The 17,087-nt window shown below is 40.7% G+C and overlaps 2 protein-coding genes across 2 annotated transcripts; both read left to right on the top strand.

Moving 5' to 3' along the window:
• Window positions 1–314: 314 nt before the first annotated feature.
• LOC108922736 (basement membrane-specific heparan sulfate proteoglycan core protein-like) lies at window positions 315–7,206 on the top strand. Its single transcript, XM_029254521.1, has 7 exons — window positions 315–510; window positions 2,132–2,167; window positions 2,587–2,862; window positions 2,985–3,278; window positions 6,103–6,348; window positions 6,575–6,643; window positions 7,115–7,206. Exons 1-7 carry the CDS (start codon window positions 480–482, stop codon window positions 7,204–7,206), a joined length of 1,044 nt encoding a protein of 347 aa, XP_029110354.1. The 5' UTR covers window positions 315–479.
• Window positions 7,207–9,382: 2,176 nt separating this feature from the next.
• On the top strand, window positions 9,383–17,087 carry LOC114911314 (uncharacterized). Its single transcript, XM_029255089.1, has 5 exons — window positions 9,383–9,821; window positions 11,974–12,249; window positions 13,562–13,636; window positions 14,439–14,526; window positions 15,399–17,087. The coding sequence occupies exons 1-5, from the start codon at window positions 9,752–9,754 to the stop codon at window positions 15,571–15,573; spliced, it is 684 nt and encodes a 227-aa protein (XP_029110922.1). The 5' UTR covers window positions 9,383–9,751; the 3' UTR covers window positions 15,574–17,087.

Raw genomic sequence — 17,087 nt, 5'->3', positions numbered from 1 at the left:
GCAATTTAGAGTGTTCAACAGACATACAACTGCCTGTCTTTGGACTGGGAGAGGAAACCAGAGTACCCAGAACCCCACACAGACACACTGAGAACATTCAAGCTACACAAAGACCGAGCTGGAATCAAACCTATCCTGTCTTGCCACCATTCATATACCCTAAATATATATACTGTATATATATATATATATATATATATTCATAAAAGATATAGTTGCACGCATGTTCTCTCTCCCTAAGAAATGAGCAGGCACTCTTATCAGCCTATGCTAATCACAACATGGAATTCTGGGAATACCTCAAGACTCGAAGGACAGAGAAGGAAAAAAGTTACACGACACAGAGCTGTGAGCGATTCACAAAAGCCCGATAAAGTGTTTCCAACAGTGGCTGAGAGTATGTTTGTGAGTGTGTCTTTAATGCTGTGAAAGGAAAAGTATTTAGTACTGAAACACGGTAACAAAAATCAGTTTTCCGAATGGGACTCATCTTCCTCCATGCAATCCTGGGTAAGTCCCAGAATTACTTCTTTTTACTCACTTTTAACTCTTTTATTATAAAGACATTTTACGAAAGCAGTATTTGTGAATCTGTTTGAAGTGTGTTTTATTTAAAAGTACAACAGCAAGTGTTTTTCTCTTCTGAAATTCTTTGTGCTGCAGATTTAAACTGTACTTACTATTGTACTACTTTTATTACTTCTTAAGTGGCATTACGTGTCCTTTGAGGTAAAAGGGTATGACTGATTTAATCAGATATAAAGTTGCTAGCATTTTTGGCAATAACTATTCCATGATTTGATGGCAGATGAAATCGTATGTGGGAATTAAGGAAGGTATTTAATTTGTGACTAGAAGGCTGAAACAGTACCTGTCAAATTAACCTCAGTTATTATTATTATTATTATTAGTAGTAGTAGTAGTAGTAGTACACAGCCGCTGCTCCTGTATTGTATGTAAATGTTTATGTACCTTTTAAAAAATTTAAAAAAATAAAAAAGAATTGTAGGAAGGTGATCAGGATTAGTGTATCCTGAGTTTTGTGTACCTACTTATGCGAAACAAACTGGTTTACTTAAGAATCACATGTCTGCAACTATGTTTTTCTTTCTCCTAATGTAATGAACACATTGTATTTTCTCTGAGATGTACGTCACTCTGGAGAAAAGCGTCTGCTACATGAATTCATGTAAATGTATTAGTAACGTGACTTATTAAAGGTGCTGAAGTAAATGAATTAAAGCTGAAGTACAAACATACATAGTCTGAAACCGCTTGTCCCATGTGGCGTCGCGCGGAGCCAGAGCCTAACCCGGCAACAAACGGTGAAAGGCTGGAGGGGGAGGGGACGCACCCAGGGCGGGACGTCAGTCCATTGCAAGGCACCCCAAGCCGGACTCAAACCCCAAACCCACTGGAGAGCAGGACCTGGTCCAACCCACTGCACCACTGTGCCACCACACCACCCTGAAGCTGAAGTAGTTCCACAGATTAATGTGGAACAGTGTGCAGTCTTACTGCTTAAAAAATGTACTGCTGTATTTTTACTTTTTCTTTTGCTTCCAAAATGACTGCAGAAAGGAAACTAATTGGACATGTGTGAGATACATGCAGGGTGGAGACAAAAACAGTCTCAACAAGGCATGTTCTGGGGGTAACGAGAAGATGTTATCAGCTTCCTGATGTGAGGGGTCAGAAATGAGCTCAGAAGAAAGATCTGCAGCTCAAAGGAAGGCTTCCAATCCCATGTCCTGTACAGTACCCTGAAGCAAGGTACTTAGCCTAAAAATTATCCCAGTAAATTTATCCAGCTGCATAAAACCGTAGACAGCCTATGATTGTAAGTTACCTTTGGAACAAATATCAGCCAACAAAAAAATTACATCATGTTCAAACTGCATGTGTCTCATGAACTATAGGGTGATGGTCAGCAATGGCAACACACACTTATTATACAGTCTAATGTACTGTTCTCTCAGATGTGTGTCGCTTTGGTGTAGATGTATGGACGTGTGGCACATTCATCTTCCTGCAAATTACCATTATGCTTTATTATTCTTTATTAAAATAACAATTCATGACTTGGGTATTATCAGTGCTATGCTTGTGCTGATTTCACTGTCTCCTGCAGTTCTCATGGGAGGGTCCCAGCCTGGATTATCTGAAGGTACACACTGGCCCGTTATGGTCCAACACTCACTTGTACACACACACGCACACCCACAAATGTGAACTCCTTGTTAGCAATTGTAAAAAAAAAAAAAAAAACAATATTTTACATGCAAGAAAACAAAGAAAGAAAGACATTCACATATATACAGGACATCTGGTAGCATGGGGTTACAGCTGATGCCTTTGGATTGAAAGGTTGCAGGTTCAGATTTTACTTGCTGCTGTAAGGCCTTTTAGCATGGTATTTACCATGAATTCTGAGAGTAAAAAATTACCCAGCTGTATAAACAGGTTAATCATTGTAAACTGATATACAGATAAATATAAATAAATAAATATCCAATCCCTACTGACTTGTTAGTGGTCAGTGACAGAGTGTGTGATGGTGTGACAGGTGTGCCCTCATTCCTGCAGACTCCATCAAGGTCCAGCTCACACTGGAGTCCCCAGGTTCCAGAGTCTTTGCCGGGGAGGCCATCTCTCTGAGGTGTGTGGTAGATGAGCCCTCCTCACTGGGTTGGATCTACAATTGGTCCCAGCAAATCAACCCTAGACACCAGACAGCAGGGGACCGGTACATCATCACCGCAATGACAGCAGCTGACCAGGGGCCATACTGGTGTACAGTGAGGAAGAACGGGACGGACGAAAAATTGTGGCACAGCAACACCATCACTCTGAATGTGTCAGGTGGGAACACGCTGGACACACATCACGCATCACACTCTCCCTGTCTCCTGCTCCTCTGTAATTGACAGCTTTCTCATTCCCCCTACCTGCATTTCTCCACAACATGTCTGGCTCTCTTGCAGAAAACATCCCCCAAGCCATGCTGACAGTCACCCCACCAGGTGGACAGCACTTCAGGGGCGAGCACTTCTCCCTGCAATGTGAAGTTGCTGGAAGAAATTCTACTGGCTGGACACTGAAACACCTCGTGAAGGGCAAAGTGGAGTCTGGGTGTGTGACATTAGGGGGTAGAATCAGCATGATGAAGCAAGGAGAGTGTGTGTTTTCACGCCTTTACTCAGGGAATGGTGGACCCTACTGGTGTGAATCCACAGATGGTCACCAGCGCAGCAGGATTGTCAACATCACAGTGGGATGTGAGTAAACCAGGGGTAATGATCTCTAAATGGCTGTGTACCCAGATGTGCACTCAGAATCACTCAGGCTAATACGATACAGCTTATGAAAAGTGATCATTCATCAGTTGCAAACTAACTACCACTATATCAAGACCAAACTACAAGATACCTTACAGATGTATAATGTACAACAAAGCATAAGAAAGGGCAGCAAGTGGAGTCATTGTTCGAGCTACTGCTAGCAACTAAAAGGACCCAGGCTGAAGTCCTAACTCCTACTGTAGTGCCCGTGAGCAAAGTGCTTAATAGAAACTATTCCTTTAACACTTAACCAGGCACATAGGGGTAAATGATAGTAAGCTTTACATTATAATCTGCTTTGGACAAAGTACCAGCTAAAGAAATACACCAATATGTGGCAAATAGTATGCACTCTTTCTCTGCAAATTAATGACTGCCTAAAACAAGTTAGCAACTGAAATAAAATGTATTTATTACCAGCAAGAAAAAAATATATCCAATAAATCAGTAAAGGGTCTGCTACTGTTTGCCAATGTAATATGTCAGTGTTTTTTGTGGGATAAGGCAGGTCTTGTGGATTTTATGCAGGTTGTACCAGCAGGACCTGACTGCGGCTTCAGTATGATGAGAGCAAAATAGATCTCAGTCGACCATTACTCTACAGTTCTCAGCTCATGAAGTAGCTGAAATCTGAAAGTTGTCCAGTTTGATAGAGAGTGTTCAACAGGAGGATGGACCAGCCAGGAGGTGAACGATCTCTGTTTTTTTGAAAAGGATGAGTTGGAGATCATGATCAAACATCCAGGCAGTGATCTCCAAGATACAGTTGGTGATGTGTGAGGAAACACCTGTAGTTCCAGTGGGGCAAGAAAAAAAAAGCTGGGTATCGTCAGCACAGCAGTGGTAGGAGAATCCATAGAAGGTGATGACAGGGCTGAAGGAAGAGGCATAGAAGGAGAAAAGTAGGAGGATCAGCATGATCAGTGTGGCACACCAGTTGAGAGATCTTAAAAGGATGAGCGGGAGACATGCCAATCCACTTCTTGATAAGATCTTTTGATGTGAAACTGTACACGAGAGGGGAACAGAATGTGGTCGTTGACAGTGTCAAATGGTGCAAACAGGTAGAGGAGAAGAGGACCAAGGAAAGAGACCATTCTAACTGACTGGAGAGCAGTCTTGGTGGAGACTTTTAATCCAGACTGATAGCCATCAAGGAGATTGTTCTGGGTGAGGAATATAAATCAGAGGTTGCCTGTTCCAGAGATTTTGACAGAAAAAGAAGGGGGAAGATTGTCCTGTAGTCCTAGATTGAGTCTTGATCCAGAGATGGTTTCTTTAACAAGGTGAGCTGAGGGCAGTTTTGAAGGTAGATGGGAAACAACCACAGGAAAACAAAGAGCTGATTATCGTGACAATAACAGAGGTAAGTTGCAGGGAAATGTCCTGTATGAGAGGTGAAGGGATTGGATTGAGGGATAAGGTGATGACTGCAGGCATGATAGCAGAAGTCACAGATTTCAGTTTCTTAGAGGGGTTGAAATACAGAGAATTATCCAGGCAGTTGGATGCTGAGAACATTCCTGTGATGGAATTGAATTTGTCTGTGAAGAACAAGGGAAAATCGTCAGAGGTGAGAGAGGAGGAAAAATGGGGAGGACAGAATAGGGAAAAGAAGGTGATGAAGAGTAAAGTCTGGATTGTAAACTGCAGACTGTAGTTTTTGTGGAAGAGGGTGGCTTTATCTGAAGAAACAGCAAAGTGGAAGGACTCTAGAAGTTCCTTGTAAACTGCCAGGTCTATGAGAGTCTTTGATTTCCGCCATAGTCTTTCTGCAACTTGGAGTTTAGTCCAGTTATCATGTAGTATATTTCATTGCCATAGGGGTAGAACTGGATCATGTTGGCCTGGATGTAAGAGGAAAGGGAGAGTCAAGAAAAGAGTATAGGGTTGAGAGGAAGAAATTGGTAGCATTGTCTGTGGAAAGCTCAGAGAATTGTGCAGCAGAGGAGAAGGAAGAGGGTTAGAGAGATATGCAAGCATCGATGTTCCTCACATGCAGGTTAAAGTCACCCAGGACAATCAATTGAGTTTTGTCCCTTGGCAGAGAGCTCAAAAAGATGTCGAGGTCATCCAGGAATTGTCTGAGAGGGCCAGGGGAGCGATAGAGAACAATCACTGGACAGAGGAGGGGACACCAGGTTTCCGTCGCAGCGGGAGTGTCTAGGTCTGTAATGATGGGGATAACACTTAGTTTTGTTAGCACAGACACTTTTAATATCAAAGATTTTTTTGTGCATATTTCACAGAACACAACACGGACAAAAGAACTCATGTAGTAGCGGTCGCCTCCCTTGCTGAACTCTGGCAGTTAGGCTTCCTTGTCTTTGCACAACAAGGCTGCTGCTAATGCTGTTGCTACATGTCAGTTGTTGCAATATGAAACTGACCAATTTACTTCAACCGAAAACCAAAAAGTAAAATCATTCCATGATAAGCATGTGAAAACAGGGGTGGTGCGATTATTGTAAACCTGAGTGTCATGCAGTCTGCAGCTCAAGATATCAGATTTTGGAGCCAGCTAGCAAAACTGTAAATAAAAAAAAATAAGATGAAATACAACACACAATATCGGATTACCTAGGTTTATACACAAATTTACACTGGAGAAATGCATGCTGGTTTACTGAAAACAAGAACAATACAACCATGGTGGACTGCAGCAGCAATTGTCCAATGAATATTCTTACAATGAATATTGAAATATGGAATTCTTTATTAGCCATAGTCCTGTATTTAATATACTTTTTGTCTTTTACAGATGGCTATATGATCATACAGGGCCCAACCCATCCTGTTTCCGCAGGAGAAAATTTCAAGCTGCGCTGCATTTACTGGCACGATCCCTCAAACGCAACCACCTTTTACAAAGATGGCGTGGAGATTGTGGCTCAAAAGAGCACAGAGTTGATGATTCAGAATGCAACCAAAGCAAATGAGGGTTTCTACAAGTGTATTGACTCCGTCAACAAGCAGGAGAGCTCAGAAACCTGGGTGTCAGTGACAGGTGAGACCATGAAGATGTTCTGATAATGATGTGTTCCTAGAACTTTTGTAATTTATGCAGTAGGGCTCCATGTCATGATCGCAGTTTCTCACTGAGCCCATCACGACAGAGTTCTTCAATGAAACAGCATCCAACCTTGGCAGTCACTTCTGGGAGAAGAGATTTTCCATCCAGTAATAAGTATCAATGGTTGCTTCTTGATCTGAGGACTCCTTCCTTTTGACAGGTGACTCCACTAGTGCAGTCAGTTCTGAGAAGATACCCACAGAGAACAAGCCAGCCAAGCTTGGAGAAGGTTGAGTAGCTCAATCTTTTCCAACAGTACAAGTGGACCATAGTTTTTCATTGTGATGTTGAGTGTTTCTATCTTCTTGAATCAAATACTAATCAAACATTTTAATTCATAGATTCTGAATCTCAGCAGTTTCATTATAGCCAATGGTCAGTTGAAACATAAAGGATTAAGACTGTGCATGTATTGGTATTTTCAACATTTTTTTTCTTGATTAAGAAAGAACAGTAAGACCATGAAGATGTTCTAGTCATAATGTATTGAAATCTTGTAACTTATGGAGTGGGACTCTAGTGCATGTATGGAACACCACACTGAGCCTATTGCTACAGAATTATCAAATGTGATTGTGGCCAACCTGGACAGTCACTTCTAGAAGAACAGACTTTTCACCATGTAATAAATATCAGTGACTACTTCCTGATACATATACATATCAAAAAAAAAAAAAAAAAAACTGCTTCCCTGTTACAGGTAACTCCACCAATACTGTGAGTTCTGAGAAGACAGCCTTTGAGGAGAAGACAGCCTTTGAGGAGAAGCCAACCAAGATCACAGAAGGTTGAGTAGCTCAGTCCTCATAACCACAACGTCAACAACCACTTGTCCCGAGGGCGGTTGCGGTAAGTCGGAGCCTACCTAGGAAAACAGGGCACAAGGCCAAAGGGGGAAGGGACACACAAAGGATGGGACACCAGTCTGTCGCAAGGCACCCCAAGCAAGGCTCGAACCCCAAACCTGCCACGCCACCACGCCTAAATCCTTGCATACAATATAAAAATAGTGATCCTCACTTTTACAAACAGCTTATGGTATAACATTCAGGGATCATTTCCTCAGTTTGACTGCAATTCCATGCAATTCATTGGGGAAAGTGTATATGTCTTATCCACTAAGGGCTGTATTGTATGGCAGTGTGCCACACTAAGACAATCTGGTGCTCCATGATGTCTGGATCCTCTGGAAACAGATAATAGCATGTGAGGAAGCATTTAATGATTGGTATTTCCTCATGGGGGGTGTGGTGGTGCAGCGGGTTTGGCTGGGGCCTGCTCTGTGGTGGGGTTGAGTCCTGCTTGGGGTGCTTTGTGGTGGACTGGCGTCCTATCTAGCATGTGTCCCCTCCCCCTTCAGCCCAGTGCCATGTGTTGCCAGGTTAGGCTCCCGCTTACCATGACCCTGCTCAGGACAAGCAGTCGTAGACATTATGTGTGTGTGTGGTGTGTGTGTGCGTGTGTGTGTGTGTGTGTGTGTGTGTGTGTGTGTGTGTGTGTGTGTGTGTGTGTGTATTTCCTCATGTGTTCATGTCAGAGAAGATCTCGTGGGTGCTTGAGAGGTGTGATGGAGGCTTTGTTATGAATGAAACTGAATATATATGTATATTTATATGTAGTTTTTTGCATATAACGCTTTAGCTGTGGAGAAAGTGTCTGCTAAAGAAATTAATTAATTACAATTAATGAATTGATAATGTAAATGAATGCACTTTTTTTCCCAGTTCTTTATGTGCACCTGTGTCTATGAAAGTGCAGCCCTGTAGGATGCTGTGTGTGTTGTTGCCTCTTTCTCTGAAATGAGAAGAATCATGCAGTCCCTGCTACTTTGGGTTGCAGTTAATCTTTACGCAATGAGCCAAATGAGCAGGCACCCTCATTAGTCTATGTTAACCACAAAGGGGAAAACAGGAAATACATCCAGACCCAAGGGACAATCAAGAGTTTAATCATAACACAGAGTTGTGAGCAACTCACAAAAGCCAGATAAAGTGTTTCCAAGATTGGCTGAGAGTGTATTTGTGAGCGTCTGTTGAATGTCGTCCAAGAGCAAGCGTTCAGTACTGAAGCAGTGTGACAAAAATTAGTTTCCGAATGGGAGCCATTCTCCTCCATGTCATCTTGGGTGAGTCACGTCATTGCTTCATTTTTGCTCACTTCTTTTTATTAACTGCTTTATGGTAAAGACATTTTACCAGAGCAATATATGTATATTTAGCTCATGCTTTCCTTCAAAGTGACTTATGGTGTGAAGCTATTTACAATTATTGGCCCATTTATACAACTAGGCAATTTTTTTTGCTTTTTACCGGAAAAATTTAGGATAAGTACCTTGTCAGGACTATTACAGCTGGCGGTAAGATTTGCATAAGTAACCTTTTGAACCAAAGACAGCAGCTCTTACTACTTGATTACCAGCTGCACCAATATGTATGAAGTATCTTGTTTAAGAGTACAACATCAAGTCTTTTTCTAAATGTTTTGGCTTTCCCAAATTTTTTGCAACAGATTTATATTACATACTGCATTAAAAAAACTGTACTTCACATTGTACTAATTTTATTACTTTATACTCTTTTTTGAGGTAAAAGGGTAGTGATCAGTATGAAGACTGATTTGGTCAAATCTAAAGTTGATTAAATTCTTAGTATATAGGATTTTATGATTTGACGACACATGAGCATGTATGTGAGAATCATTGAAGACATTTGACATGTGAATAGAAGACTGAAAAAGCACTTGTAAGAAAAACCTTTATTATTGTTTTTGTTGATGTTGTTATTGCTGCTGCTGTTGTTTTTATCCATGCAATGGATGGATTAAGGCTAATTGTTTTTAAGATGAAGTTTTCTGATTCAGTTCCCTGCTCCTGCTGTAGTAACACTGATCAAGGTATTTCCCTGGGTAAAACTGTAAACAGAATAGTGTACAATTATAGTAAGTTGCTGCTTAATAATAAACAGTTAAATTGTACAGTAAGACAGCTTTGCTTTATTTATGCATTTTATTTTGGCTTCAAAACGACTACAGAAAGGAAACAAATTAGATATTCGTGTGATACAGGCATCATGTTAGGTGGAGACAGGAAACAGTATAATTATGAATGGAATAAGGTTTTTTTGGGAGGGATGGGGGGTTATTACAAGTATTTAACAGTGCCCTGGTGAAAGGAGAGTTAAAATGGTTTTGGGGCAAAAAAGCTCACAATAAAGATTTCCGATTGCAACAAGTGTTGTCTGTTAATATGCGGATATGTGCCACATTTATCCTCAGACAGATTAGTATCATAAATTATGCAGTGTAGAAACAAATTCACAAGTTAGGAATTATCAGTGCTATGTGCATGTTGACAACTTCTATGTCTCTTGCAGTGCTCACTGTGGGTTTCCTGCCTGGACTATCTGAAGGTATACACCTGTCCATTATTGCACAACACCTACATTTACATTTATTCAATTTGTAGTTGTTTTTCACCAAAGAGACATACATCTCCAAGAACAACAGAAAAAGTGTATCATGCTGAAGGACAGATTTGAATACAGACGTGTCATTCTTTAGTAGAGTCAATTTGTCTCGTTCTACCAAAAGAATGGGGGCAACTGGTGGTCAAGTGGTTAGCACTGCTTTCTGGAGACCAAAAGGCTTTAGTTTCAAATCCCAGCTGCAGTACCCTCAAGCAAGGTATTTACCTTAAATTGCTCCAATGGCATTACTTAGCTGGGTAAATGGCTTAATATTTCTTTGGAGAAAATTATTAAATGTATACATGAAAACCTGAAAAGCAGTACAAAATGTAAAAGTTGAGCATGAAGTTTTCTTTTAAATTCTTAAAATGATAGTTGTACACTTTCATCAGTTAGGGACAGCTGGTAGTGTAGCGGTTAGAACATCTGCCTTTAGCTCAGATATCACAGGGTCAATCTCTAGCTGTACTATGCTTGAGTAAGGTATTTACTCTAAATTACTCCAGCTGTAGAAATGGGTAAGTAATTGTAACCTTAACATTGTAAGCTGTTTTGGGGAACACACACACACAGAACCACTTGTCCCACTCGGGGTTGCGGGGAGCCAGAGCCTAACCCGGCAACACAGAGCATAAGGCCAGAGGACGCAACCAGAACAGGGCGTCAGTCCATCGCAAGGCACCCCAAGCAGGACTTGAACCCCAGACCCACCGGAGAGCAGGACCCAGTCCAACCCGCTGCGCCACTACACCCCCTGTTTTGGGGAAAAGCATCGGCTAAATGTAAATTACATACGCTTTTGATTTTGAACCGCTGGTGCGTAGAGCCACCAAGCTGGCAGAGGTGGAGGAGTGTAACATTTTGGTTGGGACATAGCAAGCGATCAGTTCTTGTAGGCATCAGGGAGCAGATCCTTCAATAGTTTTGAAGGCTATATCCTGAGTCTTGAATGTTAGGTGGGCTGCAAAAGGAAGGCAGTAGAGAGCAGTGAGGAGGGGGTCATGAAAACACTTTGGTAGGTCACACACAACTTGTAAAGCAACATTCTGTCAGCTGGGGCGGTATGATGACAAAGGCTGTATATCACCAAAGCCTGGACCAAAAATGCGAAAAGCTGGGAGGTGAAAGATCTCTATTTTGAACAAGTTGAACTGTACGTAGTGATCGGGCTAAGATGTCCGGAAGGCAGGTGTGGAGTGGTAAGAGAATCTGTCGGAGGTGAGGTGTGGGAAAAGGTATAGATGGAGAAGAGTAGGGGGCCCAGCACTGGGCCTTGTGGAACGCTAATTGAGAGGGGCTAAGAAGATGAACGGGAACCTTACGAGACAATTTGGTACGGTCTACTTGATAGATACATCTAAAGTTATTTCAGCACTATTACTTCGATAGCAAATTGTCCAAAAGAGGCTAGTTGAATCTGGTAGCTTACAGTTTCAAATGTTGGAGACAGGTCAAAGAGAATGAGGACTGACAACAGGGAAGCTACTCTAACCAATTGGAGAGCATCTGATGTTACAAGGAGAGGGGTTTTGGTGTAATGTTCAACTTTTAATCCAGATTGATAATCATCTCGGAGATCATTCTGATCGAGCAATGTGGAAAGCTCACCACATGTTGTCTGTTCCAAGGTTTTTGACAGAAAAGGGAGGAGAGAGACTGACCTGTAGTCTGGACTTAACTGGGATCTAGTGAGGCTTTCATTAAGAGCAGTGAAAATGGAGCTGTTTTCAAGGCAAATGAGAAGCAACCAGAGGAGAGAGTGGAGTTGACAATCCTGGAGATAAAAGACATAAGTTGCGGAGAAATGTCCTGTAGGAGAGGTGAAGGGACGGGATTGAGGGAACAGCTGGTGGTGGTGATAGCAGGAGGTCAGAGATTTCACTTTCTGACAGGGGTCGAATTGTGGAGAACAGCACTTCACAGGGATATCGGGCATGCTTTGGGGAGGTGGGTATTGAGAACTTCTCAGAGAAAGTGGTGAAAAATCTGTGTCGCTTGTCAGCTGCAGTTACTGTACTTTGTTGTGGAAGAAGGTGGTTTTAAAAGAGGAAACAGAGCATGTGATGGTGTGACAGGTGTGCCCTCATTCCTGCAGACTCCATCAAGGTCCAGCTCACACTGGAGCCCCCAGATTCCAGAGTCTTTGCCGGGGAGCCTGTCTCCCTGAGGTGTGTGGTAGATGGGGCCTCCTCACTGGGTTGGATCTACAATTGGTCCCAGCAAATCAACCCTAGACACCAGACAGCAGGGGACCGGTACACCATCACCACGATGACAGCAGCTGACCAGGGGCCATACTGGTGTACAGTGAGGAAGAATGGGACGGATGAAAACTTGTGGCACAGCAACACCATCACTCTGAATGTGTCAGGTGGGAACACGCTGGACACACATCACATTTGCCCTTCTCCCCTCTTGTCTGTGATTGACAGTGTCCCATTGTGCCTCTCCTGCCTTTGTGCTTGTCTCTGGCTCTCTTGCTGAGACCGTCCCTCCAGCCATGCTGACAGTCACCCTACCAGCAATTAACTCAAACTTACAAGAAGCAATTAATCAGAGAATGAGATTATACTTCAGAATTTTTCATTTTAAAGTATAAGGCATGCTGCTCTACAGAAATGATAAATGATACAAATCAAATAACTTAGCAGAGTCCTTACAAGTATTATGAATAATTACAGTAATTACATTATGAAAATCATTGGGTTATGTGATTTACATTGATTCATTTAACTGATGCTTTTCTACCAAGAGACTTACAGTGTAAAACTGTTAACTACTCATTTATACAGCAGAATAATTTTACTGTACTGATTTAAGGTAATTACCTTGGTCAAGGGTTCTCCAGCAGAAGGGGTTTTTGAATCTGGCACTTCTGAGTTCAAAGGCAGCAGCACTAACCATCATACTACCAGCCGCCTGCAACCATTGTGAATATATTATAAAATCATCATGATCATCAATTTAATATAGTGCATTTAAAATTAGCTTTGGAAAGTGCTTTTTCAGTAATGCAGAAATGAGTTCCAATACATGTAGGTTAACTGAAAAAATGGCGAAAAAAATGGGTGAAATATATATATAATATACATTTTTTTCCAGGAACACACTGCTTTCACATGTAAATACACTTTTTTTGACAAATATTGAAGGGTCAGTTATGCTTGCTGTGAGAGGCAGGCTTGTGTACTGCTGTATTTACAATAGAAAGAAATGTAGGCGATTCTTGTATTAGTCATAGCGCTGTATTGCATACATATTTTGTCTTTTAAAGATGGCTCTATGTTCATACATGGCCCAGCCCATCCTGTTTCTGAGGGAGAGAACTTCAAGCTGCATTGTGTTTACCGGTGGCGTCCCTCAAACACTACCAGCTTTTACAAAGATGGTGTAATGATGGCAACTCAAAACAGTACAGAGATGACCATATGGAATGCAACCAAAGCGAATGAGGGCTTCTACAAGTGTGTCAACTATCTGACACAAGAGGAGAGCTCAGAAACCTGGGTGTCAGTGACAGGTGAGACTTTGACCGCGTGGTGAGAGCCTTTGACAGGTCCCACCACATCAGAGTCCTGGAGTAGAGGACAGCCCAACTTGGACAGCCAGTGACAGGAGAAGAGATCTTGCACTATTGAAAAGGGTTGCTTTTCGTAAAAGATATCTTTCCCTTTACTTGACAGGTAACTCAACCAGAGGGGTGAATGCTGAGGAGAAAAAGCCGACCCTAGAGGAAAATCCAACCATGTTCAGTGAAGGTTGAGTAGTGACTCCTCAGTATAAAAATACGTACATATGCTTTAACAAACAGCTGGAGTTATGACATCTCTAGATTGTTTCAGTATGATTAATTATTGAAGCATTTTTTCAAAATGTTTGAACAGCAGAGTCATTTGAGTCCATATATTTCAAAGTCAAAGATGTACACAGTTTTCCTGCTTAAATGTTGAGTCCCTCATTTCCATGTGTCAAATTACTCAAACACCATCAAAGAACAACAGTGACTCCCACACTCATATTTTTCATCACTGATTTCGAAGTGAATGAGCTGGGATATCAGTCAAGGAGGGACAAACCTCAACACTTAACTCCAGCTGATGAGTACTATAACTGCTGACAGTGAAGAGATATTATAAACATTTCACTGTAAAAGTGACCGTGACTTGACAAATGCCAATAGCCGATTAAATCCACAGTAGACGAAATGGGTCACCGTGAAAGTGTTTAGATTAGTTTTAAGGCTAGCTGACATTAACGTTAAATTACATTTTGGCCTAAAATTTCAAAAATTCTAAATTAAGGAGAAGAGGGTGACAGAAATGTAATGGGGTAAAAGTAAATGTTAAAAAGACACACTTACTGAAGTAAATGTAAAAAGCAGCAATGCTTAAAATTACTGTGAAAACTACAGTATCTCCAGAAACGGAGATAAATGTAGCACATTACTGCGCACCTCTATTAGGACTTAGATGTTCTTGAAGAGTCTCTGCGGACGGGTTGATGGCCGAGCTCTGCTGAGTCCAGTGGATCATATTCACTCCTCTCTGGTTCTCCAATCAGATTCCTGGGTGTGGGTGGTGGTGCTCTGCTGCATTGCCGGATTGCTGCTACTTGTCCCAGCATTGGGCATCCTGGTCTATCAGTGCTGGTAAGACAATTAAAGTCTGATTTGAACAAGAAATACTATGTGTGTTCCGAGAACACTAGTCGCGATTCATTAAATGGCAGCTGGATGACTTGCTGACCGAGACACGGACACAAACAGTTCATTCCTGAATTCTGTCATCTTCTCTTGATTTTGATTTTGATTTTTTGTCAGTTGCAAATGTGAATTTATACTCTAACTGTACACACAAAATCAATGAAATACACATGGTCTGCAAGTTACAAACACACAAAAGTGGGGCCACCAGTTTATTCACAAATTGGGGTCTATCAAAAATCTTGGATATGGGTATGAAATCATAGAATGTAATTTTAAAGATATATAATTAATAATGTAATTATATATTATAATGATATTTATTCTAAAATCTCATAAATATAATTCCATATTGTAATATATAATAATACGTATAATTCTATTTAAAATACTATCTTCAAATTTTTTTGTTAACTTCAAAGCACATAAAAATTCTAACAAATTTTAAAAATCTGAAAATAAAAACTTCTGCCCAAAAAGTCCTTTTCACTATTGATCATTTACTTTCATCCCATAAATGTGAAACTTTCCTCAACCCTCAGGATCACCAGACATGAGCTGCAAACACTTTGACTTAAATTAGGGTAACCCTACACCACTGTGTGTGTCTGCTGGCTTGAACAGCAAAAACAGGTCACAGTTTCTCTGTTACAAACTGGCGTTTTAGATGAGAAAATACTTTAAAAAAGAAGACAAACAAACAAATAAATAGAAAATGGTTATGTCTTAGAACATTTGTACATTTATTTTTCATAATACCAGGAGCCAGAGTCTATATATAAATAGCAATTTAGAAGAACTACATTTGACATCCCCAGGTCTCGATCAGACACATCGAAGCTCAGCTGCTTTCGAGAGGTCCAGCGTGGGCAGCAAACACCTCAAACGAAACCAGACACGACCGAGGTTCAGTGGGACATGGCCTGGATGGAGATGACAAACCTGTTGGACAAACAAGATCAATCTGTGGCCGCTGATGGTATCTTAAGTTAATCACATATATCTACCTCCACAAGGATTCAGAGAGATGGATCTTATTTCAGTGATATACCACAAGATTCTTTCCAATACACCTTGGCTGAAATTCATACCGGTGTTACTATTCCACCTTTTCCAAGATTTAAAAGATATCAACTCAATATTCTTTGACATTCATACAGATGTAATTACTCAGGCTTCTTCGAGATTCCTTCAGAATCCAAATGCTAATATAATATGTCTGCATATTGCCTGCATAAACTGGCCAGCACAAAAGCAAGACGACCTATACCCATATAACAGAAGCTTTTTAATTTCAAGGATACTAACATGAAGATATCACAGATTAGCTGGGAATACAGTGAAATTAAAACCAAAATTAATATAATGAAATGTAACATCATAAAATATGAAAAAATCTGATAATTCACAAATGTACACGGCCATGTATCCCACATTTCATGTTTTCAGAAACTTTCTATTAAATTTAACCATCGGATTCTGCTTTACACAGTTTCTAATTTTGTTACGGTCCAAAAATGAATATTCAGGAGAGAAATGTCAGACCTCCCCTACCTACCTGTCCATCACAAATACAGCATGTCAGCTTCCACAAATCTCTGCAGTCTCGACTGAACACCTCATATTCACCTTTCTTTAGTTTCAGCGGGGTCCTAGTAGGGTCTCAAGAACCTCTGAGCCCTCAGCTGGACTCACAGACACAATGGAAAGGCTTCAGACACTTCCAACACTTCCCCAAAACAACAATCACATCTAAATACTTCTTATCACTTAAAAAGTAATTGTTGCGTTGAAGACTTTTTGCAAAATCTCAATCCTAGAGGCACAAAACACTAAAAATGTATTAATCTGCTGCATTTAGATTTCCTGCAGAGGTATACAGGTTCATTCATTCATTCATTTTAATTTAATATAAAATTAACAACATAATATTGCTGCTTTTTAGAATCTTAATGACAGGGTCTGTGTGTCAAGACTGGAACTGAATTTTAAACATATTTTAAACATATTTCATGGTAACAATCACTGTGCCACACACAACTCTTTAGTAGAAAACCTTTCCCATAGAGGAATTGTGATGAATTTGTGTTTTCTGTCTGTCTGTATCTCTGTTTATTGTTCATTATCAGCCAGACTAATGTTTCTGTTATTTACTGTTTGCATGTTATGCCCCTTTTGCAATGTGAAAACTGGAAATCTTTTTTATTACCCCACCATAGACCGATGTGCATGTGATTTAAATGTGACATGGTCAGAAATTGTTTGTGTAATACCACAAGATCAGGAAGTGCACTGCAGTCACATGACATGAACGCCTTTCCGCACGTTTAAATTGTGAGGGAGTGAAACCACATTGCAAACTAGGTTTTTTATTAAGCAAACATTGAAAAGGAACATCCGCTTGAGGTTTGAGATAGCCAGACTATGTGTGATCATCACTACAGGCAAGCTCCTTCTTATGTAAATTTGATTTACCTAAATTTGGATTAACGTTAAAAAAAAAAAAT

This window comes from Scleropages formosus, chromosome 9 (assembly GCF_900964775.1).
Source record: "Scleropages formosus chromosome 9, fSclFor1.1, whole genome shotgun sequence".
Taxonomy (NCBI): Eukaryota; Metazoa; Chordata; class Actinopteri; order Osteoglossiformes; family Osteoglossidae; genus Scleropages; species Scleropages formosus.
This window is presented reverse-complemented; position numbering and strand designations above follow the sequence as displayed.

Excerpts from the sequence above, each read along its gene's own strand:
- LOC108922736 (XM_029254521.1), top strand. The coding sequence starts at position 480 with ATGGGACTCATCTTCCTCCATGCAATCCTGG. Across the intron at positions 2,168-2,586 it reads CCAGCCTGGATTATCTGAAG|ACTCCATCAAGGTCCAGCTC; the intron begins GTACACACTGGC and ends TCATTCCTGCAG. Across the intron at positions 6,644-7,114 it reads GCCAGCCAAGCTTGGAGAAG|GTAACTCCACCAATACTGTG; the intron begins GTTGAGTAGCTC and ends TCCCTGTTACAG.
- LOC114911314 (XM_029255089.1), top strand. The coding sequence starts at position 9,752 with ATGTGCATGTTGACAACTTCTATGTCTCTTGCAGTGCTCACTGTGGGT. Across the intron at positions 9,822-11,973 it reads CCTGCCTGGACTATCTGAAG|ACTCCATCAAGGTCCAGCTC; the intron begins GTATACACCTGT and ends TCATTCCTGCAG. Across the intron at positions 12,250-13,561 it reads CATCACTCTGAATGTGTCAG|GTAACTCAACCAGAGGGGTG; the intron begins GTGGGAACACGC and ends TTTACTTGACAG.